General features: G+C 41.9%; 1 protein-coding gene across 1 annotated transcript in view; it reads left to right on the forward strand.

Moving 5' to 3' along the window:
• The window catches only part of NPHP1 (nephronophthisis 1 (juvenile)), an 84,445-nt gene extending 57,035 nt beyond the window's left edge, over positions 1–27,410 (forward strand). The window contains exons 11-18 of the mRNA XM_006873545.1: positions 4,106–4,216; positions 5,391–5,473; positions 7,806–7,882; positions 9,237–9,336; positions 17,263–17,375; positions 20,089–20,162; positions 25,654–25,698; positions 27,138–27,410. Coding sequence (XP_006873607.1) covers positions 4,106–4,216; positions 5,391–5,473; positions 7,806–7,882; positions 9,237–9,336; positions 17,263–17,375; positions 20,089–20,162; positions 25,654–25,698; positions 27,138–27,410 — 876 coding nt within the window. The remainder of the gene's footprint in view (positions 1–4,105; positions 4,217–5,390; positions 5,474–7,805; positions 7,883–9,236; positions 9,337–17,262; positions 17,376–20,088; positions 20,163–25,653; positions 25,699–27,137) is intronic.

The following is a 27,410-nucleotide window of genomic DNA, read 5'->3' on the forward strand; positions in this document are numbered from 1 at the left end:
GCTGCTCCGCGGGAGAAAGATGAGGCTTTCTACTCCCGTAAAGATTTACACCCTCGGAAACCCTGTACAGGGTCGCTATGGGTCGGAACCGACTCGGTGGCACTTAACAACAACAATAACAAATGGAGAAAAAATTAAAGTTGTCAACTACTTCATTTTGCTTGGATCAGCCATCAACACTCATGGAAGCAGCAGTCAAGAAATCAAACAACTTATTGCATTCGGCAAATTTGCTGCACAAGACCCCTTTAAAATGTTCATGAGCAAAGAACACTTTAAAGAGGTCTTGTGTACCTGACCCAAACCATGGTATTTTCAGTAGCCTCACATACATGTGAAAGTTGGATAGTGAATAAAGAAGACCATAGAAGAATTGATGCATTTAAGTTATGGTGTTGGAGAAGAATATTCAAAGTCCCATGAACTGCCAGAAGAACCAACAAAATCTCTTTGGGAAGAAGTACAGTCAGAATGTTCTTTAGAAGCCAAGATAGTTACACTTTATCTCTCATACTTCATACATATTATCAGGAGGGACCAGTCAAAAAAAGAGGAAGACCCACCACAAAATGGATTGGCACAGTGGCAGTAGCAATGGACTCAAGAGTAACAACAGTTGTGAGGATGGCATAGGACCAGACAGTGTTTTGTTCATTGTGCATGGGTTGCTATGAGTCTTGACTCAACAGTATCTAACTACAACAACAGCAACAACCAGAACTGTGCTTTCTTTAGATAAAATTGAGGTAATACCTAGGGAACTTGGTACTTTAGACCCAGGTGCTGTCAAGATTGGAATGTGGTGGTGGTTTTGTTGTTAAGTGCTGTCAAGTTGGTTCTGACTCACAGCAACCCTCTATAGGGTTTCCAAGGAGCTGCTGGTGGGCTTGAACCATCGACCTTGAGATTAGCAGATTAGGTGGTTTCAAACTACAGTATTGCATAGATGCTAGGTCGTATCAGGAGTCCTGGTGTGGAGCTGTGGGTTAATGCTCAGGACTGCAAAACCATTCGAACCACAAGGTTGGCAGTTCAAGCTTACCAGCTGCTCCTCGAAAACCCTATACAGGGTGGCTATGGGTTGGAATCAACTTGACGGCACTTAACAACAACAACAACAGGTGGTATAGAGGAGTCCTGATGTGGCACTGTGGGTTAATGCGTTGGATTGCAAAGTCGGTTTGAACCACAAGTTCGGTGGTTTAGGCTCACCAGTTGGTCCTCGGAAACTGTATATTGGGTCACTATGGGAAGGAACCGACTCAAGAGCACTTAAAAACAACAACAGGCTGTATAGACTCTGTTTTTCCATGAAGACAAAGGTGTCCTTATTGTCTTTTTATACTATTACTTGTCTGTTTTTATTGTTTTTTATTCTTTTTCCTACTTCTAAAGTTTCATTACAGTAGTATTTACTTTCCCCTCACAACTCCCATGTGTTACTATGCCTCAAAAAGCTTTAATTAACCTTTCTTTTGTTCAGCTGTGTTGATCATAAGAAACTGTTGATAGCTTTATGAAGACTGGGAATTCCAGCACACTTAATTGTGCTTTATGTGGAACCTAGGAGTCCAAGTGCGGTGCTGTAGGATAAGCAGTGGACTGCAAGGTTGGTTTGAATTTCAAGGTCTGTGGTTCAAACTCACCAGTCGCACCTTGGAAACCCTATATGGGTCGCTGTAGTGTTGGTACCAACTTGAAGGCACTAATGACAACATGTAGAATCTGTACGTAGGCCAAGAGGCAGTTGTTCAGATAAAACAAGGTTTAAAATTGGAAAAAGTGTTCATCAGGACTTTCACCATACTTAATCCATCTGTATGCTGAGCAAAGGAACGTGACATCAAGGTTCGAGGATGTAATATACAGATGAAACAACTTTGTTTGCTGAAAGAGTCCTTGAAAAAGTTAACTAGTGACAATCAAAAACTGCAACCCTTAGTATGGATCACACTTGAACATAGAGGAACACACATCTTCGCAACTGGACCTATAAAGCAGCATTATAATCTATGGGAAAAAGATAGAGGTTTTCAAGGATTTCATTTTACTTGGCTCTGCAGTCAATATTCATGGACACAGCAGAAGAAAAAAATCAACCAATGTACTGCATTGGGCAAATCTGCTGCACAAGTCCTCTTTAAAGTGTTAAAATTCAAAGATGTTAATTTGAGAACTAAGGTGCAACTGACTCAAGACATGGTATTCTCAATCACACATCCTATGCATGTGAAAACTAGACAATGAATAAGGAAAACTAAAGAAGAATTGATACCTTCGAATTTTGGTGTTGGCGATGAATACAGAATTTACCACAGACTGCCATAAGAATAAACAAGTCTGTCTGGTGAGTTTGAACCACAGCCAGAGTGCCCCTTAGAACTGAAGATGGTGAGACTTCATCTCACATATTTTGGATGTGTTATTAGGAGGGATCAGTCCCTGGAAAAGGATATTCTTGGGAGAGTAGAGGGTCACCAAAAAAGAAGACCCTCAACAAGATGAAGTGACACAGTGAGTGCAGCAGTGGGCTCAAAACACTGCAGTGCTGGTGTTGCCCATCATCATGACTATGAGTCACAGTCATCTCAGTGACACCTCTAACAACAATAACTTACTCTATCAAAGGTCTTAAAGCAAGGTGGAGACACAGTGATAGGGCACCAAATGTAGATGTGGCCCAGCTTGTGCTGCCGGTATCCACGCTCATCTATTACACAGCTCCTAAAAGTTGGTTTTGATCTCTTAAGCATCACCCTTCTATTGTGAAACACCATTTGTCTTTTGGCACAAAACTTTGCAATTCTGACACTGCATCTCTGTATATTTGAAGTGTTTAGGGTAGAATATGCTAATGTTTCCCAGGATACAAAGAGCAACTTATTGGGAAGGGATAAATAATAAGTATGTGTTACTTCATTGTATGAAATTAAGCATCCGCTGTGTGCTAGGCATTCTCCCTAGCTTACCTGTCAGTAGGAATGAAACACCTACATAGATAACATGGCTCCTGTCTGTGGAGCTCTAACCTGTGCAATGCAGTGTGTTAGGCCTTTTAGGTATGTCTAATTTAATCCTTAGAGGAACCCTTGTGGAGTGGGCTCTATGGATAGTCATCACTCAAGGCAGACTTTAAGGTGAGAGCTGTCACTCCAGGTGCTGTGGAATAGAAGGTGAACTTCATTCGAATCCTTAGGCTCAGGAAAGAATGTTTAGAAGAGACGCTAGACCCTGAAATATGCATAGGGTTTTTGGGCCAAGAAAGGGGAACACAGTTGTCCAGGAAGAGGGGATAGAATGAGCAAAAGGAAAGGAACCAGGAGAAGTGTAAAGAAAGTTGAACAAAAGTTTGTATTCAGTCTTTAAGTTTAATTTTATTCACAGGAGAAATTGTTAATATAAATATCTTAGTATAAATGCAAGGAGTTCTGGTGGCATGGTGGTTAAAGTGCTGGACTGTTAACCAAGAGATTGCTGGTTTGAGCCCACCGGGTGCTCCACTGGCAAAAGATACAGCAGTCTGCTTCCATGACCGTGGCAACCTACAAAGTCCTATGAGGCAGGGTTGTTATGAGTAGGAATCTGCTCCACAGCAATGGGTTTATTAAGAATGCAAGCAATTTTTGGTAATACCTTCTCAGTCCTAGGCACAGTATTTGCTTTATGTTAGCTTATACTCAAATGGAGCTCTGGTAGCATAGTGGTTACGAATCGGGCTGTGAACGGTAAGGTCAGCAGTTCGAAACTACCAGCTGTTCCATGGGAGAAAGATGAGGCTTTCTGCTCCCGTAAAGATTTACAGCCTCGGAAACCCTGTACAGAGTCACTATGAGTCAGAACAACAACAACAACAACAATATTCAAAACAAAGAGTAAGTGAAGATAATGGTATTTCCCTTAAACAGGAAGGTTAAAATGTTAATGTAAATTCATTGGTATGAATCTAAAATTTGGAACCCTCAATCCATCTACTTTTCCTTTCCCTTAAAAGACCTTTATTATTATAATGCCAAAGGTATAAACCACTTACAAATGAATAGGATTGAAACCCTCTACCTCTTTTGTAGAAGTTTTGTCGGTAACTTGAGTTTCTTTCTTATTTCAGGTTTCCGGCATCTTGCCATGCTTGCTTGATGGTGATTGTTTTATCAGGTCCAATTCTTCATCACCAGATCTTGGGATATTATTTGAACTTGGAATTTCTTATATTCGCAATGTATGTCACTTGAGAGAAAGAGTTCTAATGTGTTATTTTAAAGGGAAGGTTTTGTTTGTTTAAAATCTGTTTTTACCAGTAAAATAATTGAAGTTTTTATGTGTAATAGAATTTTAATCCTTTCAGGAATGAGAATGGCAGCAATTCTAATTTTATAGGTAGTGCTGCTTTTCCAGTAGCATTTGTAATAAAAGGTATTTGTTAACATTTATTGCTTCAGCTACCCCCCGCCCCCGTGCTTTGAAAGAATGAAGACTAGGAAAGAATGGAGTTTGCAGAAAGTGATAAAAGTGCTCACTGACCTCTCAAAGGGTCAGAGTATATACTTAATCTTGTAACTGAGATTGTAATTAAGAAACCTGGTAGAGTGGTGAGTTTCATAAGAGGAACTCCATACACTTGGATTGACCTCTGTCCAATAAACCAGTGGGTGCAGGACTGTGGTAGTAATTAAATATGTCCACATTCTAATCATGGAGTCCTGGTGTGGTGCTGTGGATTAATGCACTAGACTGCAAAGTCGGTTTGAACTGCAAAGTCAGCAGTTCAAGCTCACCAGCTGCTCCTCAGAAACCCTATACAGGATTGCTATGAGTTGGAATCGACTTGACAGCACTTAACAACAACATTCTAGTCATAGCCTGAAAGGCATAGTGTATACATTTGGCCTCCTGGTAACTCAGAGAGCCAATAGCTCTAGACTGGTATCGCGACCTCGTTTCATTTCTTTTAGAGAAATTCATCCCTATGTTGGGACCACATTGAGGAGTAGGTTCTCCAAGTGAGCCATGCTGGCCTCTGGTAACTGATAGTGGGGTTACTGTCCCCAGCAAAGAGACCCTGATGTGTTTTAGTCTCCACATTCAATCTCAGTGAAGCAAAGCTTCATAACCCCATGTAGTGTGGGTATGGCTTGAGATCATTCCCTGAAGTATTTATATCACTCAAGAGATAATAGCAAGAGTTGCCACATCATAAGAGTTGAAGAATTTTCAAGAGAACTTTGACAAAATATGATTTCTTACTTGGCAGACTGCCTTTAAAAGCAAGTAAAATGGAGCTGTACTATGTTACATTTCATTTTCTTGTGAAGACTGCCTCTGTCTTAAAGGTTAATACTAATTTTTTTCACTTAGAGTGATATTAAGTTTCATGTACTTGTTTTATTCCCTAGTCAACTGGTGAAAGAGGAGAGTTAAGCTGTGCCTGGGCATTTCTTAAACTTTTTGATGCCAGTGGAATTCCTATCCCAACAAAGTAAGTGGCTACGTATTCCTTCCAAATGAATTATTTTGTACAAATTAATTTTTTTTTTTTTTCATTTAGATACTTCAGGTTTACAGAGTGTATGTTCAATTGGCTTTTAGGGAGAGCGCTTTTACATTTGATTTGAATGCTGTTTAAGGTAGTACATGAAAGTGGCCTGCACAGTCTCATCTGAAGGAAGAAGAAATGGCGCGTGCAGAGTGGGTATTGTGAAGTATGTTTTCACTGGCTATCTGCTGAGAATGTTCTTTCAGTATGTTCCTGTGGTTGTAACTGAACCTAATTCTATCCAACCAATGGTGAAGCTATGAATGAGGCATTTAGATGGTGGTGGTTATGTGCTGTGGAGTCAGTTCTCACTCATAGTCAGCCTGTACAGGGTTTCTGAGGCTGTCAGTCTTTACGGGAGCAGGAAGCCTCATCTTTCTTCAGTAGGTAGTACATTTAAGTCACAGTGACAGCCACTGTATACACAGCTAACATTAAAGACCAAAAAAAAAGAAAAAGCAGACTGACACCAAATATTTAAAATATATATACAGCAGTCAGATTATCATCCCTAAAAACAAAGCAAAAATTACTAAAATGATGAACACGGAGCAGAGAGACCTATTCTGGGCCTGCTAACTTTATTTTCTCCTTCTGGACTCAAGGCCTCCTCCATAAATATGCTCCGCCAGATCCTCAGTCAGGCCAAGAAACACCTAAGCTCTTTGTATTTGTTGGAGCTGAAGGAACTGGAGCAGCACTGTATGTCTTGCTTGTTTAATCCAGATGTCAATTAAGACAGAAAGAATAACCCAGAACCATAGAACAAACTGGGTCCCAGTGATCAATGCAAGTTCTACTTAGTGAATGTGAATTACAGCCCATTGAAGAAAGAAGGTCCTGACTTCTAAATGAAACATTTTCCCTTAAAGCTGCTTAGAATGAGGGTCTTTCAGAAGCCACCCATACAGTTTCCCACTTAGCCAGGATATCTTTCTTCCCTAAATGCATGAAATCATGTTGATGTATTTTGTTGGGATTTACACTGAATAATAAATACCTGAAACTTGAAAAAAAAATTAATAAGAAAAAGGCCATCTAAATTTAACAATGGGCTAAAAGAAAGAAATCTAAGTTTAAGACACGAACAAGAAATTCACAGAAGGGATACAAATGGCTATTTGTATATATCTGGCGGAGCACATCAGTAGGATGGCAGTTAAGATCCAGGTTTGGAATTATAAAAACCAGGACTCTAGATTGGGCTCCCGTATGTGTAATTGTAGTCCGATTCCTTAAATTCTTCAAACCTCAGTTTCCCCCATCTTTGAAATAATTCTGACCCCAAATATTTGTTGTGAGGATGAATTTAGATAATGCTTCCCCTGGTAGCCTGTACTAAACCACTTTGTTATCACTGGGCAGTAGTAAAAGCTCTGATGCCACTGGTCCTCCCTGATACCATTCCAGTGAGGAGGAAGGAGCCCCTCAGTACTGGGGGTAAGGGGTGGTGGTGGCCTGTAGAAGTCCAGGCTTCCCAATGGCTGCTTTTTTGGTTTTGGTTTATAATGTTCCGAGGTTTTAGCTGTACTTAAGCATATCCACTTGTTGGGTTGATTCCAGTTCAAAGTGACCCTGTAGGATAGAGTAGGAACCCCCACCCCAGTAAGGTGAATCTGTACAGAAGCAAATTACCACACCTTTCTCCTGCAGAATGGCTACTGGGTCCACACTGCTAGCAGTCCACTGCTTACCCCATTGTACCATCAGGGTGTAGTGCTATAGGGTAAGTGCTGGACTGCTAACTCCATGACCAGAGATTCAGACTCATCAGCCATCCCTTGGAAATGTTATACTGGGTCACTGAGTTGGAACCAACTCAACAGCACTTAACAACAAACAACAACATGAAGGGGAAATAAGGAAAAGTATGTCTACTTCATCTTTCTAAAAATAGAAGTCATAACTCTTTGTTTTAATGATATAGAGATCTATGTGTTTGTATAGAAAGATCTCTAATGTATATTATATATGAAAAAAAACCAAATTGCAGAATAGTGTGTACAGTATGAAGTCAAACATTTTTATGATCAATTTTCTCATTATCTGTGGAACAACCTAATTTCTACAGTTTACAGAAAGCATGTTGCTGTTGAGTGTGTCAAGTCGGCATAGTAAATATTTCTTTACTGAGATGCTAACCCCAGGAGAGATCGACAACTATTATTCTCATTTACCAATGAGACACAAATGTCTGTAAATGTATATGTGCTAGCAAATATTTTCCTACTGATTCCAGTGTATGCATCTGTCATAGTGTGTCCCTCTTCTATAGGACTTATGAGCTCTTCCTGAATGGTGGCACCCCTTATGAAAAAGGTGTTGAAGTGGATCCTTCAGTATCCAGAAGAGGTACTTCTCTTATGTGTGGCCTTCCTTTCCTTAAAGATTAAACAAGTAATCTTCCAAGAAAGTAAGGAGCTTTGGTGGCACTGTAGAATAAGGTTGGAATTTCAAACCCATCAGGGAGAAAAGGTTTACCTAAAGATTTACTGCCCCGAAGCCCTATACAGGGTCTGTAGTTGAGACCACCTCCACGGCAGTGGATTGGGTTTGGGTTCTCAGAGAGAGGAACTTGATTTCAATATGCACAATATTCTTCACTTGAATTCAGATTTTTAAATGTCATTTAATATTAAGATCTTACTCATTTTTATCTGTGCACTTGTTTTCTTGGTAGCACAGATGAGACTATAATGTAGGCAATCATAAAGAATGAGGACCCTCTGTTGCCTCCTCTTCATCAAACATGGGACTGATACTCATGAATGAACCACAGAACAAATAAAATGGGCAAATTCAGCAATTGCCTGTTGCTGGGTCAAGGGTGTGTTGTTGTTGTTGTTAAGTGCCGTAGAATTAATTCCGACCCATAGCGACCCTGTATAGGGCTTCCAAGAGCAGCTGGTGAGCTTGAACTACTGACATTGCAGTTCGAATGACTTTGCAGTCTGACACATTAGCCCATAATGCTACACCAGGACTCTGGGTCAAGGGTGTAGACACTTGAAATTAAGATATACTTACCAAGTTGTCCTCTAAAAACATTGAGTGCCTTTTAATACGTTCATTGACCAAGCACTGTGCTGCTGTTGTTGTTAAATGCCATTGAGTCAGTCACGACACATAGCGACCCTGTACAGGGTTTCCAAGGCTGAAAATCTTTACGGGAGCAGAAAGCCTCACTCATCTTTCTCCCGCGGAACAGCTGGTAGTTTCGAACTGCTGACCTTGTGGTTTACAGCCCAGTTCATAACCACTACGCTAACAGAGCTCCTGTGCTGCTAGACAGTCAAAAAAGTGAAGGATAAAACAGATGCAGTCCTTGCTTCGGGCAGCACAAGGCTTGGCAGACTTGTAACTCCCTGCTCTTCTCAGACGTCCACCTTTATTTCATGATTTAGGATGCACACCACTGCTGCTGTCCCACAGGGCCAGTGCAGGTCCAGACAGGCCTTTAAGAACACTCTCTTTGACTTTTCTTTATAATCTGGCAACAGTGAGACTGCCAAAGCATCTGATGCAGGGGTGAAAAGGGGGAAGTGAATAGGCATTAATATCTCATTGTAATTTGTATTCACTTCATTTTGGAGGTGTGGGTGACTCCTGCCTTTCATACAACTCAGCACCCCTGTTTGGTATATTTTGATAAAATATTTTGGTTTATTATATTCACCATCTTGAGTTTTGTATGTGTGTTTTTAAGCACATGGCAGTGTTTTCCATCAGATGCTGACAATGAGAAGGCAGCCTCAACTTCTAGTAAAGCTGAGATCTTTGAGCAGAAGGTCAAGAACTATCCTAAGGTTGGTACCTGCCTTGTGTGGCCAGTGAACTCTGAATCACTCAGCTTTTTAGACCATCTCCACTGTTGGGTTTTCCTCTTGCTTGGTCATCTGTCATCAGTAATCTTTGTCTTCATAGATTCCTTGGTCAAAGATCAGTAGGGAAATAGAATATGATGAAGCTTTAGATTACCATATCTTGTGCCCCTTTCTAGTCAACTCCCCGTCTCTAGTCTTAGACAATCACAGGTCTGTTAGCATTTTCTTCCCAGAAATTTTGCCTTTTGAGTCCTGTTTCTTTCACTTAGCATAATGCATTTAAGATTCATCTATGTTCTTGCATGTATTAGTACTTTGTTCCATTTTAGGTATGGAGTAGCCCATTGGATGGGTAGACCACAATTTATCCATTCACTAGTTTATGGGTATTTGTGTTGTTTTCTAGTTTGGGACTCTTTGAATAAAGTTGCTCTAAGTATTTGAAATCTTTCAAGAAAGTGAGCGGCACAAAAGGCAATCACTAATTTCTGCCAAGAAATTTGAAAGACAACTATCTGGCCAACTGATTGGAAGATATCCATATTTGTGCCTATTCCAAACAGAGGTGACCCAACGGAAATGTGAAATCGTCGGACAATCTCTTTGATATCTCAAGTCAGTAAAGTTTTGCTAAAGGTAATACAGAAACGGCTACAATCATACATTGACAGAGAACTTCCAGAGGTTAAAGCTGGATTCAGAAGAGGCTGTGGAATGAGAGATATCATTGCTGATGTCCGATGGATCTTGGCTGAAAGCAGAGAATATCAGAAAGATGTTTACCTATGCTTTATTGACTACACAAAGGCTTTCGATTGTGTGGATCATTACAAGCTATGGACAACATTGCGAAATATGAGTATTCCAGAACGCTTAATTGTACTTCTGAGACATCTGTACCTGGACCAAGAAGCAGTTGTTCGAACAGAGCATGGGAACACTGAATGTTTTAAAATTGGGAAAGGTGTGCGACAAAGTTGTGTTCTTTCACCATACTTATTCAACCTGTATGCTGAGCAAATAATACGAGAAGCTGGGTTCTATGAAGAAAAACGTGGCATCAGGATTGGAGGAAGACTCATTAACAACCTGTAATATGCAGATGATACAACCTTACTTGCTGAAAGTGAAGAGGACTTGAAACATTTACTGATAAAGATCAAAGAGCACAGCCTTCAGTATGGATTGTATCTCAATGTCAAGAAAACAAAAATCCTCACCACTGGACCAATAAACATTCTTATCAATGAAGAAAAGATTGAAGTTGTCAAGGACTTCATTCTTCTTGGATCAACTATCAACATTTGCAGAAGCAGCAGTCAAGAGATCAGACAGCATATTGCATTAGGCAAATTTGCTGCACAGGAACTTTTTAAAGTGTTGAAGAGCAAAGATGTCAGTTTGAGGACTAAGGTGCGCCTGACCCATGCCATGGTATTTTCAATAATCTCATATGGATGCGAAAGCTGGACAGTGAATAAGGAAGATCGTAGAAGAATTGATGCCTTTGAATTGTGGTGTTGGAGGAGAATACTAAAAGTGCCATGGGCTGCCAAAAGAACCAATAGATCTGTTTTGGAAGAAGTGCAGCCAGAGGGCTCCTTGGAGGCCAAGGTGGCTAAACTTCATCTCTTATACTTTGGACGTAATTGTCAGGTGGGAACAGTCGTTGGAGAAGGATATCATGCTTGGTAAGATGGAGGGTCGGAGAAAAAGATCAAGACCTCCAATGAGATGGATTGGCCAGGTGGCATCATCAATGGACTCAAGTGTGGCAGCGGTAGTGAGGTTGGCCTGGGATTGGACATTGTTTCGTTCTGCTGTACATGGGGTCACTATGAGTCGGTACCAACTCGATCACACTTGACAACAACAACAAGTATTTGCCTACAGGTCTTTTTATATGGACATTTGTCTTCATTTTCCTTGGTCATAAATACCTAGAGAGGGATTCCTGGATCATATGGTATTTAACTTTATAATAAATTGCTAAAATATTTTCTAAAATGATTGTATCATCTTGCACTCCCATCAGCAATGTATGAGAGTTCCATTCATTCTATGTCCTTGATAGCGTTTGACATTTTTCTGTTTTAGCTATTCTAGTAAGTGAATCGTGGGATCTCCTGGTGGTTCTAATTTGCATTTGCCTTAGGGAGTTTCATACTGCTAGTGTCCCATGTCCATCCATTTCTAACTGAGACCATGGACGTGGTCTTTAACCACCTCTCTAGAGGTCCCTGAGTCTGTACCTGTACATTGGGTATAATAATAATGGTTGTTGTTGTTAAAGTGCCGTCGAGTCGATTCCAACTCATAGTACTCTATATAGAGATTCCAAGGAGCGGCTGGTGGGACCTTGTGGTTTGAAGTCCAGTGCCGATCTGACAGCACCACACCAGGAGTCCAGAGTAGTAGTATCAGCTCCATAGAACTATAAAAAATAGTTTAGATAAAAAGAAAGCATAGCAAGCATTTAGTATTTATAGTGCTGGCCACACAGTAGGCCACAGTAGGTGTTAGTTTTGATTATTTATTGTTCTATGATGTTTCGATAAGCGAGGAAACCTGGTGACACAGTAGTGAAACATTTAGCTGCTAACCAAAAGGTCAGCAGTTTGAACCCACCAGCTGCTCTATGGGAGGAAGATGTGGCAGTGTACTCCATACAGATCTTAGAGCCTTAGAAACGCTGTGCTGCAGATTTACCCCATCCTACTCAACGGCACTTAACAACAACAAGGCTGCTATGAGCTGGAATTGACTTGACACTCATGGGTTTGGTTATGGGTTATAGAGAAATTTAAATTTAATCCCAGGTAGATTGGCTATTTGTCATGAAATCTATTCAAGCAGAGATGTACTCTGTATCTGGTAAGATCAAGAGACATTTGAAATAGGCTTTGACAGATAGAAGGGAGGTGCCCCTGAATAGAGGTGTGGGAAAATCATGAGTATGGGAACAAAGAAGGACGCAGTTGGACTGTCCTGCGATGAACTGCTCATTGTTTGTAGATAATCAAGAGGTAAGAATATTAATGGAGACTTGGCCTACCCCTCTGAATGGTTGCCTTTCTCATTCTAGAATGTTCTTATCTCTAATACTGAAATGTGTTTTGTAATTAGAATGTGAACAGTTAAATCTTTCAATAACCATTAATAATGTGTTCATTGGTATTATTCATTCCCTATGGGTTTTTTTCCCTCTAGATACTTATAAATTCTTAATTTTGGCTAACCTTTCCTTGGAAAATTGTTGGTTTTTTAAGATGAACAAAAAGCATAGTAAGTCTTTGTGAACGAAAAGCCAAAATCCTGTTTGGCTTCATTCTTCCTACTTCTTCAGCCTTCCAACTTCTCAGCTAGTTGGTCAGCCTCCAAGAAGCGCCAAGCACTCCCAAGCATGTCTTTCAAGTGCAGCTCTGAATAGAGTTTCTTTGGCCCCAAATATAATTTTTGAGATACTTTTTATGATTAAGAGATCACATTTGGGTAGGGCAGATGTCAGGAGGGCAGTCTCTTTTTTTTTTTTAAAGCTTTCATTTATGAATTGAGTGATAGTTTACATGGGAGAATCAGTTTTTTTTTTTAATGTTTTATTATGATTTATGTGATAGTTTACATGGGAGAACATCAGTTTTACATTCATCCTATCGTATATTGTTTCATTTCCATGGTTACAATCCCCTCCATGTATCATCAACCAACCAAAGGGTATACCCTGCAAGCCAACCCCTAGTCTTCAGCACACAGCCCCTCTCCCTCTCTGGGTCTAAAGTCCCCAACTGCTCCATCTCTCCATGTCATCGTCTCTGCTTCCATCTCAGGCATCACTGCTTCTTTGGGTAGGGTCCCACTCTCCGCTCTTCTCCCTTGATGGTCCCAGGGACCTCTGCTCCTAGACTGGAAAGTTAGTCACTCCTTCCTTGCTACAAAATGTCCACCTTTACATTTCCAACCCTCACAATCAGTCCTGATAACAATTATTCACTATTGTATCACAAGAGACATATCCACATTTAATTTCATCAGCCCCATTTAGACAGATTGGATACTACTCACTGGAGATTCTACCTTCCTTCATGCCCTCTGGATCTAGGTTCCCTCTTGAAAGCTTGTAAGCCAGTCACTTCTTCTTGCCTTTGTAGCCCCCCATTTTGGGTAGCCAGTGTCCAAGTTGCCCATCCCTGTCTACTCTGTGTATGGAGGGGGTGGGAATGATCTTCACTGTAAGGATTTGTTCCCTCTTTTGAGCTACTGCATTCATAGGTGTAGATCGAGAATATCAGTTTTGCATTCATCATTTCATTTAGCTTCATTGCAATGATTACAATCCCCTCCATGCATCACCATTCAACAGTATTTGTTTCTATTCCCTGTTTTTGGTGTTTTGGGTTTTTTTATGTACACAAAAACACTCAGGATTATATAGTCATTTATATAACCAAAGGGCTCATTCTGCAAGTCTGCCTCCTGGCCTATCTCTTCCCTGAGTCTAGAGTCCTCAGCTGCTCCGTCTCTCCATGTCCTCATCTCTGCCTCCATCTCTGGTGTCGCTGGTCCCATATTCCACTCATACCCCTTTCCCTTGATAGTCCTAGGGTCCTCTGTTCCTGGACTGTAAGGTTAACCATTCCCCACTTTAAGCTACAAGGAAGGCACATTCTTATCGAAACAGTGAATGGTCTCCTGTATGGTGAATTCTTACAGAAGAGTACCGAGTCCTTGGCCTCAAGCCCTCAGGAACTGAGACACGTGATTGATTATAGCACAAAGTAGGATCTAAAAAGTGGCTGTTAGATATTTTCAAAGTAAAGATCTTCCTGCTAATGTCAACAGTTGACTTCTCCCAAGCTCTGCTTTACCTCCGCTGGCCCCAGCCTCTCCCTGGCTTGCCTTGGTGTGTGCTCTTTTTCTTCCCAGAGAGACTTGAGCACTGTCTTGAAGTTGCTGCTCCACTCAGCATGATCCTGAAATCTGCACTGCTGGGAGCGTCGAATGAGGTGGGGGTACCCTGTGAGTGCAGTCCCAAACACAGGCTGGGCTCTTGCAGGAACCAGGCACTGGGCACAAGGAAGCCATGGAGCCAGGAGCCTTACCACAGGGCCAGGTGTAAGGGCTGCGTGGGGAGTGCAAGGTGAGAGGCTGGATACCAGCATAGGCACTCCTCCCCTCACCCACCATCTTCAGTAAATGGGAGAAGTCGGTGGTGGCACCAACAGCTGTCTTCCTCCTAATCTTCACAGGTACACCCTCCTCCCCTCCCTTTCTCAAGAACTTTACTTTCATTTTGTCAAACTCAGGGGAAAGGACAAGAGCTCTTTTCTGTTTATGCCAAGGGACATACAACAGTGAGGATAGACTGCAAAAGTGGGACACCAAACCATGGCACTGTACTTCTCCTCTAGGTTCAAGGATTCATTGTAATGGACATACAAAACTCAGAGATAGTGCCCACAGTTAGCAGGTTTACTAGGGAAGTGAACAAGTTACAATTCAGGGCAGAAATGCTCAGGGCAACCTCTCCTCAGCCGGGCCCTCACGCAAGCCTCCCTCTTCTGCCTGTGCATGTTACAGAGCTCTTTTAGGGCTGCTGATCATTGTCTACAGGACACACCACACGTCTCAGCCTGAAGGCACTCAGCTCTTGCTCCATGGGACAGCAAACCTGCCTCCCCAACTAAATGCCTAGAGGCCCCCTCCTCTGCAGGCAAGCCTCCTGCCCAAAGTCACTCAGCTCGCCTTGCTTCATGGGCTGGGAGGCCCATCGCTGTATCTAATGTTCTGATTCTTGATTCTGCTGCTAATAGTCCCCTGACACTCCTCCAGTGTCGTAGCTTGCTGTCCCTGAGTCAAGGAAGTTCAGTGCTCAGGAATCTCGGGGTTCAAAGGACGCACTATCCTCCTGGCTCTTCTTTGTATGATCGTAGTGAGATCCCTTCTCTGTTTTATAGCCAGGTTAGAATTCCAGACTTTTACAGTCACAGACTGAATCTTATCATCCTATCAGTATTTTCTCCTAACTTTGCTTTCCCAGACCCATCAGGAAAAGAGATGTTAGGTGGGAATTACAAGACTAAGGTTGGAAGAGACATATTAAATAATTGACTGCACCGCTCAGGCCAAGGGAGGAAGCCCAGTGCGAATTAGCAGTAGTGCCGCTTTTACCCATTACTCTTACCAGTTGGCTGCCTTCTCACCCAGCCAGCAGCTTTCTTTACGTGTGCGTATCCTCTGGGTGTCAGGAGCTCCTCCAGAAATGTGCAAATGAAGCAGTGCTGACCTGCTCTGAAGAAACAGCACCAAGTCCTGCCAGTGGGACTCAGCAGTGTTGGTTTGGGGGGTTTGTTATCTTGGCGATCCTCTGAGCATGAGAAAAAAGAGGGAGCAAATAGATAATTCAGTTTCACCAAGACTTGCCTTTCTAAATTTGGAACTGTTTTCCAGAGGGGTTTAGCTCAATATGATTTGACCAAAGGCATGCTTTTAGCCTGACTTCAGACTCCCTGACTCATAGCATATTAGTTGTGAATGCCAAGAAACATTGGTCTGTAACTCTCTTTTCCTTTTCCTTTTTGATATACTCCATCTTTTTTCTTTTACTTCCATTAAATTATTGCTAAAAATAGTAAGTTATTTGCATAAAACCCATTCATCAGTTTTATTGCATTTCTATATAGGTGGCTAGAAAGCCCTTGTTAGGTTAATCTTTTTTTTTTTTTTTTTAATAACCACTGACCTTGTGGTTCATACCAACCCTGCGGTCCAGTGCTTGCCCTACAATGCCACATCAGGACTCTTGTTTGATAGAGGAAATTATTTGTAAGGTTTTTGAGATTTCCCATAGGGCCATTCTTCATGTTAAGTGACAGAATTCAAGTACAAAGGGACTTCAGAAAGTTTGTGGAAAAATGGAATTAAGAGATAATGGAATTTTTCCATGAACTTTTTGAAGCCCCCTTGTTTTCTACAGATAACGTTTAGAAAATGCATATTTACAATAGTTCGAGACATTTTCTTTAGTGTCTTCTAAGGTAGGCTCTTGTGCTCAAAATATTCCTAGTAAATCTTTTGAATGTCTCCTATGTAAAGCATTCACTTTTCATGTTTTGAAATTACCATTTTTGAAATCTCAATACTAGGGGGCTTCAAAAAATTCTTGGAAAAATGGAATTAAAATATGATGAAAATTTTCCATGAACTTTTTTTGAAAATCCCTTGTTGATTTTTGAAAATCTCTTTGTTGTTGCTGCTGCTGCTTTTGTTCCCTTGTTATGTACCAAGCACTGACTGCGGTAAGCATGCCACACTTGAATCCTCATGGTAGCCTTCTGAAATGCAGATGTTGCTACCCAAATTCTACAAATGAATGAATCCAAAATCACATAGCCAGGAAGTGGCCTTCCACACCCTTCCATGGCCCACAGAGTGCTGTGAACACTCTGAACCCAATAGCCCCACATCTGGCAGGCAGCCGCTTGCCTTTGTTTGAGCTCACAGCTGACTGTCACATTCTTTCCAAAACACATAACTAATGATTCTGCTCTTTTACTTGGCCTTTAGCTCAGGGGTTGCATACTAAAATGTAAACACAAGAATGTCAACCTTATGTTGACACTTCAAGGTGCATATAGAACACAATAAGTTATCTGAAGCTTAATGTGGCCAACTTGTCATGAAAATTTTCCTTTAAATTTGTTTAAAAGAAACATTTCCAGTGATGAAGCAAAACTTGAAACTGTTTATTAAAGTAATGCATAGAAATGGAAAGAAAGAAAAAACCACCATAGGGTGGACTGTAAGGATTTTGAATTAATAAATTTTTTAGCAGAACGTGGAGCTGTTTATTAAAGTAATAAGTCTGAATATAAGGATTTTGAATGAATGTATACTTTTCTTCTCTCATAGCCAACTGCCAGAAACATTAGTTGGAAGTATGTGCTGCATTCACTTGCTGGTGTTTTATCGCCAAATCCTTGGAGATGTGCTTCTGAAAGATAGGGCAAGCTTGCCAAGTGCTGGTAAGGGATCTTTGATATTTCCTATATGTGGTGCCACCTCATGCTTTCAATAAAGGTAACCTCAAACCAAAAACCAAACCAACTGTCATCGAGCAATTCTGAAGGTGAATTTTGGAGAAAAATATTTAGAATAGCACTGCCATCCATGAATTATTTGCAAGCACCTTCTTATGCCAAGCAGTGTGCTCAGTCTGTATCCCAGGTCAGCTCAGTGGATACGAATTCAGTTCTCTAAAATATATGTATTTTTATATTTCACATTTCATACTCTTATGGTTTCAGATCCTGAAACTCAAATATCATCAGATTTTCCATACTACCTGAACTGTCTGATGTGCTTTTCCCATGTGTTTTATGTGCACATCATCTTGCTGGGAACAGAATGAAATCACTCACAATAGCTATATTTTTAGTCCACAAAGCCTAAATGTCAGTGGATTCGTTTAAAATGTGAGAATCTGGATAAGAGGTATTTGGTGCTTTATGAATGATTTTTATTTTTGCAGTTGTTTTTGAAGTTCGAGGGATTTTTTTTCCCTCAAGATTGGGTTTTTTAAAAAAAATTATATCCATTTTAAAAGCAGAATATATGTATTATAAGAATTGTCTCTGTAAAAAATATATGAAGGAGCTTCACAGAGTTCATAGAAAAATTTCACTATCTTTTAATTGCATTTTCCCCACGAACTTTATATAATTTTTATTTGCTATTCTTGGGATTCAGTAAATCAGTAAACAAATATGTATGTACTGAGCACCTAATATGTGCCAGGCACTGAGCTAGAACCAGTGGTAACTGGGACACACACAGTCTCAAGTCTCATGGCTCAACAAACCTTAAACATGAAACTACATGAATAATTCTTTTCAACCTTTTAAAATAAGTATTATGGAGGAAAATCTCAACAAGAGCATAAACCAGAAAAACCTAAATTATGTCAGGGAAGGTCTCCTTGAGCAAGCACTCACTATTCCAACAATAAGACCTAAGTAAGAGATGAGTTAGAGATAGGCAGGTGGGGTGCTAATGAGAGGAGAGAGGAGGAAGGGGTGGAGGACACTTTCTCGATAAGGAATCAGAATGTGTGAAGGCCTAAGGCATGAAAATATAGACAGAATTAAGGCACTAGGATTGAAAGAAGGTCAATATGGATGAAACAATGGTTGTGTAGTTTTAGTACCCTTAGACAAGCAGAAGGTGCTCAGGTAGTGTAGTGGTTACGAATCAGGCTGCTAACCTCAGGGTCAGCAGTTCAAAACCATCAGCTGTTCCTCAGGAGAAAGATGAGGCTTTCTGCTCCTGTAAAGATTTACAGCCTCGGAAACTCTGTGTAGGGTCACTATGAGTCGGAACTGACTCCACGGCACATAACAACAACAGACAAGCAGAGCTGTAATTCCCTCCCAGGGAATTACCGCCTAGTTGTTGTTGCTGTTAAGTGCCCTTGAGTCAATTCCAATTCATAGTGACCCTATCTATGTACAACAGATAAACGGACAAAAATGGAATTCAAAATCAGAGAAGCATAGAAATTCCTTAAGGAATGGTTTGTAACTTTAAGTGATGGGAGGGGCAAAGACAATAAAACCTTTTAACCATTACTTACCTTTGAATATGGAGGCCTAGTGTGGCACTGTAGGATAAGCACTGGACTTATTCAAGGTCAGCAGTTCAAACCCACCAGCTGCTCCTTGGAAACCCTAAAAGGGTCATTATGAGCCGAATACCCTATATAGAGTCGCTGTGAATTAGAACTGACTCGACAGTATTTGACAAGCCTTTGAATATATTTTGATGCTTCTTGGAACACTTCATGAATGATGTGACTTCTTAAAAGAGATAAGGCTTGCCAGTTTTTCCCACAGGCAGGGAGAAACTCAGAATTGTTGATGTCATCTGGATTCAGCCTTCAGAGTGATGAGATCTGGAGGAAGGATTTTCCTCTACTGAGGATGCAAGGTTATAGAATATACTATCCTTGCCATTTCATGAGCTCTTCCTTGTACTCAAATTTAGCCATGTAACCAGAATCCCCAACTCCTGACCCCTTACAGTTTTATCCACCACCTTCCTTCAGCCCAGACACCAGCCCAGTGTCCTCCCTGGGCACCACACTTAAGGCTGAGACGAGCCAGGCCTGAGCAGCCTTCCTGGTGCCTCCTTGTCCCTGACTCCACTTCCTGCTCAGTCTTGCAAGAGCAAGGAGTCTCATAATTGGAAGACGGCATTGGCTGCACCCCAATCGTAAGGAGGAAAGATGTTAAAAACTATAGAAAGAACAGTATTTTCTGATCGTCTTCTGTCAATAGGCACTCACCTCTCATCCTAAAAGCTCCATCTTTTTATTTAAGACTCACTCATTTCAGAACTTCTTAAAATAGTTCAGGGTAGATGGAGGCTGGGGGACAGGGGACAGCTTTAAGCTCTCTTAGAAGTTAAAGGTTTCCGAGTCATAGTGACCCTGCACAGGGTTGCTGAGGCTGTAAATCTTTATAGGAGCAGAAAGCCTCATCTTTCTTCAACGGAACAGCTGGTAGTTTTGAACTGCAGATCTTGAAGTTAGCAGCCCAACTGGTAACCACTAAGCTCCCAGAGCTCTTTAGTCTTTGGGTACAATCATTTTAATGTGAATGAATGCTCATTATTATCTATTGCAGTAGAATACATTCAATGACGTTTTCATGAAGTCCTTTCTATTCTTTTGTATTTCAGATTTAATTAGTAATCCAGTACTGGCCACCTTCCCCAAGATCTTGGACCAGCCTGATATTATGGATGCTCTCAGGGTGGGTAACATGCCTCATGATGTGAACTTGCCGGGTTCTGAAGGAATGTAAATAGCCGCGTCCCTAGGTGTTTTTCAGCTGTCTAGGTTGTTTTTCCTAGTTGGATGATGCCTTCCAGTCCCTGTGCCCGTTGTCTCCCTAACTCAGTCTCATCCTTCTAATCTTAGTATATGGGCTACTACTCCAGGATGCCCTCCCTGGCCTGATAAACAGATCGTTGTTGTTGTTGTTGTTGTTGTTGTTGTTGTTGGCTGCCATGGGAACGAAGCTCTGTTTGTGCCTGCGCCACCCCCATGGGGGGTTGCATTCGACTGTTGTGCTGTTAGGATTGTCACTGGCTGATTTTTGCAAGCAGATTGCCAGCCTCTCTTCCTAGTCCATCTCAGCCTGGATGCTCTGTGAAACCTGTTCAGCACCGTAGCAGCATGCAAGCCCCAGTGACAGACAGCTGTATACACCCATGCAATCTCTTGTCTGTTGCTTGTGCCTTGACTGAGGCTGGCTGCTGGTTTTGTCCTAAAAGAAAAAGTCCAAAATGATTTGTTAGAGAAATCAATTGAGTTTCCAAGGGAGAGTCAGGGCAAGCACAGCATTTGTAACTTCACTCCACATTACTGTCCGCTAGGTGGATTGACACAGTGATGGCAGCAGTGGGTGGAAACAAAACAGTTGTGAGGATGGAGCAGGGCTTGGCAGTATTTCTCTCCGTTGTGCATAGGGTTGCTATGAGTTGGAACCAAGTCAATGGCACCTAACAACAGCTGGAATAGCAGCTGGATATAAGATTAAATCATGGTTCAGACCCACCAGCCACTCCTTGGAAACCCTATACAGGGTCTCTATGAGTCAGAACTGACTCGATGACACTTAACAACAAAACAATTAGATTAAATCATATGAAATCTCCAGTTTTCATCCATTTGGATCTTCAAAAATGAACCCTCATATGGTTGAACCTAATGCATTAGGGTCAACAAATTATTAGAGACCTATATGCTTACACCAGGTCTCCTGGTGTGGCACTGTGGGTTAATGGGCCCGACTGCAAAGTTGCTTGAACTGTAAGGTCAGAGGTTCAAGCTCACCAGTTGCTCCTTGGAAACCCTACACAGGGTCGCTATGGGTTGTAACTAACTTGATGGCACTTCACAATAACAACATATTCTTACAAGACCATACACAAATAATAAGACTCGTGCCATATTGTTGTTGTTTTTAAAGTGCTGTTGAATCAGTTCCAACTCCGTAGCGACCCTGTATCAGGTTTCCAAGAAGTGGCTGATGAGTTTGAACTGCCGACCTTGTGGTTCAAATTGACCTTGAGGTTCAGTGCTTTATCCCATAACACCACACCAGGACTCTATTTGTTGTTGTTGTTAAGTGCCATCAAGTCAGTTCCGACCCATAGTGAGGAGAAACTGGTGAAGTTTGAACCTCCGGTCTTGCAGCTCAAGCCGACTTTGCAATTCAGTGCATTAACCAACAGTGCCACACCAGGACTCCATGTTGTTGTTGTTTTGTGCTCTGGAGTCGATTCTGACTCATAGCAACCCTGTACAGGGTTTCCAAGGCTGTAAATCTTTACAGGAGCAGAAAGCTTCATCTATCTCCCACGGAACAGCTGGTAGTTTTGAACTGCTGACCATGAGATGAGCAGCCTGATTCATAACCACTATACTACCAGAGCTCCTTTGGACTCTATTTGTTGTTGTTAAGTGCTATTGAGTCAATTCCGACCCATAGTGTCCCTGTATAGTGTCCCTGTATAGGGTTTCTAAGGAGCAGCTGGTGAACTTGAACCACCAATCTTGCAGTTCAAACGACTTTGCAGTCTGACGCATTAGCCCACAGCGCCACACCAGGACTCCATAGGAGAGGTATAATCCAGGTCCTTGGAGATTTAGAGAAGGCAGTAAATGGGATCAGGAAGTCTTTACAGATACCATGAGTGAGATGGTCTTACTAAAAGACCAGGGGCCAATAGGATTCAACAGCAGAGGTGGAGCTGGGAGACATTGCAGGTGGAAGGATAAGTGTGAACAAACATTTTGAGACAGAAAGGGACACTGAGTGTTCTTGAGGAGAGTAAATGATCAAGTTTGTCACAGTAGATACAATTAATGGAATTGTCTGATGGATGGGCAAAGTCAGTCTGAGTCTTGGTGTCAAGGGTGAGAAGTGTCGTAGGTGATGAGAAACCTGTACAGGTTTTACCTTTAGAAAAAATGCCTCTGACAACATGTTGTGGTTGTGTGCTGTCAAGTTGATTCTGACTCATAGCAACCCTGTACAGGGCTTCTGAGGAGTGGCTGATGGGTTTGGACCACCGACCTGTAGTTAGTAGTCCAGTGCTGATCCTACAGTGCCACCCTGAGTCCATAGGGAGGTGTTGTTGTTGTTAAAGGCTAGTTCCAACCCTGTACGGGGTTTCTAAGGCTGTAAATCTTTACGGGAGCAGAAAGCCTCATCTTTCTCCTGCGGAGCAGCTGGTAGTTTCGAACTGCTGACCTTAAGGTTTGCAGCCCGATTCATAACCACTATGCTACCAGAGCTCCTTATAGGGAGGGAAGGGGAGGGGAGGTCAGTTATATTAAGAGGTGCCACTAGTAGGAAAGGAGGTAGGCCATATAAGCCTTCCAGCTGGAATGGAAAGGACAAGCCAATTGTGTAGAAAGATTGTGGTAAGAGTTTAAAGTTGATTTCAGGTGCTGGCTTGGTTGGGATGGGAGTTGTCAACAGAACAATGATGTTTTCAGCAAGTAGGCTTAAGAAAATGTCCCTGGCATGTGATTGCCCATAATTTCAGATCAATCCATTTGACACTGCTGCTAGATAGTGCAGAATTTATCTTTCCCCCCTCTAAAGACATTAGTATTATTGTTGTTGTTAAGTACCATCGAGTTGGTTCCAACACATAGTGACCCTGTATAGGATTCCTGAGGAGCATCTGGTGGGTTTAAACCTCTGACTTTGAGGTTCAAACTCACCTTGTGATTAGTTTGCAGTGCCACACCAGGACGCCATGACAGGAGCAGACAACCTCTGTTTTCTTCTTTGGAGTGGCTGGTGGGTTTGAGTCACCAACTCCATGTGGCTGGCAGCCTGGTACTAACCCACAGTACCACCAGGGCTCCTTATTTATATAAGAAACAAAAAAAGTAAAGAAGAGTGGTTTATTCCTACCCTCTTGAGCCTTCCTTTGGTGGCATGCTGTATTCCATAGGATAAACTGGGCTGACGCTGTGCTAGCTTAGTGTTGATGTTAAGTGCCCAAATATGGAGAATTGAAAAAGGAGCAGAGACAATCAAGGAAAAGCATTTGTTCATTTGGAGAACTCAGTTTCTAAGGAAATGTCATAATGCAGGGGAAGGTTCAAATGAGCCTTAGTTTTCCTCCCTGCCCTACCAACCACGTGTTAGTCCCCAGAATGACCCCCGGGATTAGGGGTGGGGGTGGGGTCCTCTGCCAATGTCTAGTAAATTTTCAAACAGGCATTTAAATATAAACAGAGTGGTGGTGGTGGTGTAGTATAGGGTTACAGAGGCTATACATTTTTTGTGGGAGCAGAAAACCTCATCTTTCTCTTGCAGAGCAGCTGGTGGGCTCGATCTCAGTCCTGTGCTTAACCAGTGGAGCTAACATAAGTTTATTTCTCATTCTTGGTACTTACCCACCGTGGGTCAATGAAAGACCTTCCTCCATAGCTACCCAAGGATACAGACTAGGGGAGACTCTACTTATAGTATCATCTGGAATAGAGACTTGTCCTTGGGCTTTTTGGTGTGGCGCTGTGGGCTAATGCGTCAGACTGCAAAGTCATTTTGAACTGCAATGTTGGTGGTTCAAGTTCACCAGCTGCTCCTTGGAAACCCTACACATGGTCACTTTGGGTCGAAAGCAACTTGACAGCACTTAACAACAACAACCCCAAAGCAGAATGGACTGCTTCTGCTCACAATTCACTGACTGGAATCAGTCGCATGGCCCAGATAACTGCAAGGGAGCTGAGTAGTCTATTCTGTGTGCTCCAGAGGAGTGGTTCTGGGTCATTGGGTATTGGTGGGGTTGTGGTCATCTATACATGTGTGCTCTTTCTCTGAGTTGCTTAGGTGAGCCTCCTTCTGCTGGCTTGTCATGCAGTAAACTCACAAACCGCAGGCAAATTTTACCAGGCAAATTACTGGTGTTAAGTTATTTGTGCTAAGTTACTTGTGTTAAGTCTTTAAAATTTAAAAATTTTTAAATTTAAATTAACCTTTTAAAATTTACATTAGCAGGTGTGTGAGCCTCCCTGTGTTTACTTAGCTAAGTTCAGTTTGTTGCTGGTGTTTTAATAATCACAACAACACCTGACCTGTTTCGTAAAACACAGGGGGAGTATTATACCCCTGGGTCTGGTCCAAGCTCTCTGAGATCTCACTCCCGTTTCATGGTAATGACTATGAATATCCAAAATGTGGCTCAGCGTGGCACAGCCTGTTCTCCCTGCATGGGAAAGTGGTCCTTCTATGCGTCTTTACTTCACAGAGAATCACGCTCTTGGTGCCAATATGTCAGCTTCACCCCAGGCCCAATCTCCTGAGAAAGGTCTGATGTTGTCCTCACATCGGCAATGTTGTGCCCTAGAGTTCTGCCAATAATGTTGCTTCTCCAAAAGTCCTTCCTCTCAAAGGTTTCAGGAGCCTGGTCCGGGAGATTGGATTCCTGGCAGGACTCTGGAGAGCAACACACATCAAAGCTAAGCAATCTGCCGTCAACTTTGAGAGGGTACATCCATTTGTTTCCTGCTCGGGTCAAAACAGCCTCAGCAACAGATCTGGTTGTTCTGCAACATGTACGCGACCCTCATTTACAAGGACAATTACACTGAAACTATTTTTAACTGAATTAAAGCCCTGATCTCATCTTGTCTATTGTCATTATCACAGCAAGTAGAATTTTAGAGGAATATGGTGTTAGTCTGTATTTTCTGTTTTCACCACTGTCTTAGCATAAAAGCTTGCTTACTGCTTCTGTATATGGTTGTTACTGTTGTTCAGAGGCTGTGTTTTATGCAGTTTACATGGATGTGTTGGTGTTTCACAGATGATATTTTAACCTTAGTGTGACTTCTAATCATCATGGACTTTCAAGGCATCATTCACTAATACATCTTTGATTGTTGTTGTTGTTAAGTGCTATCAAGTTGATTCCAACCCATAGCAACCCTGTGTAGGATTTCTGAGGAGTGACTGGTGAGCTTGAATTGCCAACCTTGCGGTTCAAATCGACTTTGCAGTCCAGCGCATTAACCCACAGCGCCATCTGAATCTGGAGCATTAGAAATAGACACCTAATTACAGATTCATTTCTTACACATATAGGTCCCATGCACCATTTTTAACCCTTTCTATAAGTTTATATTATAATAAACATATAGAGTACAATTACAGATGTGTGGGGAAGACTTACAAATACTTGGACTAATACAATGTTTTATTTATTTTCTAGAGTTCATGGGCTGAGAAAGAGAGCACATTAAAAAGATCAGAGAAGGTAATAAGATTTTCCACACTGAAGTTAATAGCCTTTGCAAAGCTAAGTGTTTGCCTGCACATTATAACAATGCCTCATTTTTGGCTAAATCTGCCATAGTCAACATCCCCCTTAACCAGTAAAGTCTGTCACAGTGCTTACAAAGGCACATTCCCAAAAGGGTAGGGGTGATTGTTTCTTAATGTGGAAACTAGGCCTACAAAAAGAAACATGTTCTCAAAACAGTCATTTCAGATCACTGAGTTTTCTTTGAAGGGATGTTTTTAAACCATATTCAAATTTCACTTAAAAAAAAAAAAAAAATCCTATCGCTTACAGAGTCTATATCAGGTAAGGAGAAGGAAATGAAGAAGTTGGCCAGAGCTGTATCAGATACTGACAAAGTGCATGGCTTATGTTTACATTGCCAGAGACGCACGGTTAATTACCACATAGAACATGGCATTAATCAGTGGTGAGTGGTTTCACCTCTGCAAGTCAGCGTTCCACAAACTTTCTCTGAAAAGGGCCAGATAGTAAGTATCCTGCACTTTGTGGGCCATGGGATCTTTGTCACAAGTACCCTACTCTGCCCCTGGAACACAAAAGCAGCCACGGATCTTAGTGAACAATAGAGTATGGCTGTGTACCTGTGAAACTTTATTTCATAGGAAAACAGACTATAGGTCAGATGTGGCCTGCGGACCATAGTATGTCAACCTACAAAACACTTGGGAGAACAAATGAACAAAAGGCCCTACTTTAAAAAAAAATTATAGATATCATGTCCTTAGTTGAGTTTCCGTTTGACTGGTACGTCTGCACTTGGCAGCTGAAATTGTCAGGTTGACTGCTTTTCTAGTACAGCAGTGGGTGGGGTGCTCTGCCTGTAGAAATCACCCCCACACTCAGTGTGGCTGGGGCAGTGATACCTGGATGCAGACTCTGCTGCATATCCTTGTCTCCTCATCAGTCGCCTGCACCCTGGAATCGCCACCTCAGCCTGTCAGTGTCAGAGGTTGCGTGGGCTGTTGACTCCGCAGTAGTCTCGTTATCCGTGGAAGCTCTGACAGGCTCAGGGCCAACTGACTGCCTCCCCAGCAACACTCCTGAAGACAAGCCAACAAATGCTTACTCCGCACGTCTCTCTTCTTTGCATTTTTGCACAACACTTGCTCTGTAATTGTGTATTTATCTGAGCTCATACCCTTTGTGACCAGTTAGACTAAATAGCCTGATGCCCTTGATGGAATGTGAGGTACCCGCCATGGAGCCTGCTGTCCATCTCTTGTGTCCATTTCAGAGGGTGTCTCCTGGCTGACTCATTGGTTCTAAGCTGATGGCTGAACCATCGGCACCCTCCATCCTGTCCCTTACGTGGCTTCTTCAGTTAACAGAGTTCATAGAATTTAACGCTTGAAAAATAACTCTGAGTTATTTGTGATGGTGCTGTTTTCCAGAGAGACAAAGAGTTCCTGAAGGCCACATTTATCCTGGTTTACCATGACTGTGTGTACCCACTGGTTCATTCCACACTCCTGCCCCCATTCAGATGGGCGGAAGAAGAGACGGAGGCTACTCGATGGAAAGTTATTGCTGACTTCCTTAAGCAAAACCAAGAAAAGGAGGGTGCGCTCCAGGCTCTGCTGTCACCAGAAGGAGTTCACGAACCCTTTGACCTTTCCGAGCAGACCTATGACTTCTTAGGTGAAGTAAGAAAGAACGCAACGTGA

The sequence above is a fragment of the Chrysochloris asiatica genome, unplaced genomic scaffold (assembly GCF_000296735.1).
Source record: "Chrysochloris asiatica unplaced genomic scaffold, ChrAsi1.0 scaffold00245, whole genome shotgun sequence".
In the NCBI taxonomy this organism is placed as follows: domain Eukaryota; kingdom Metazoa; phylum Chordata; class Mammalia; order Afrosoricida; family Chrysochloridae; genus Chrysochloris; species Chrysochloris asiatica.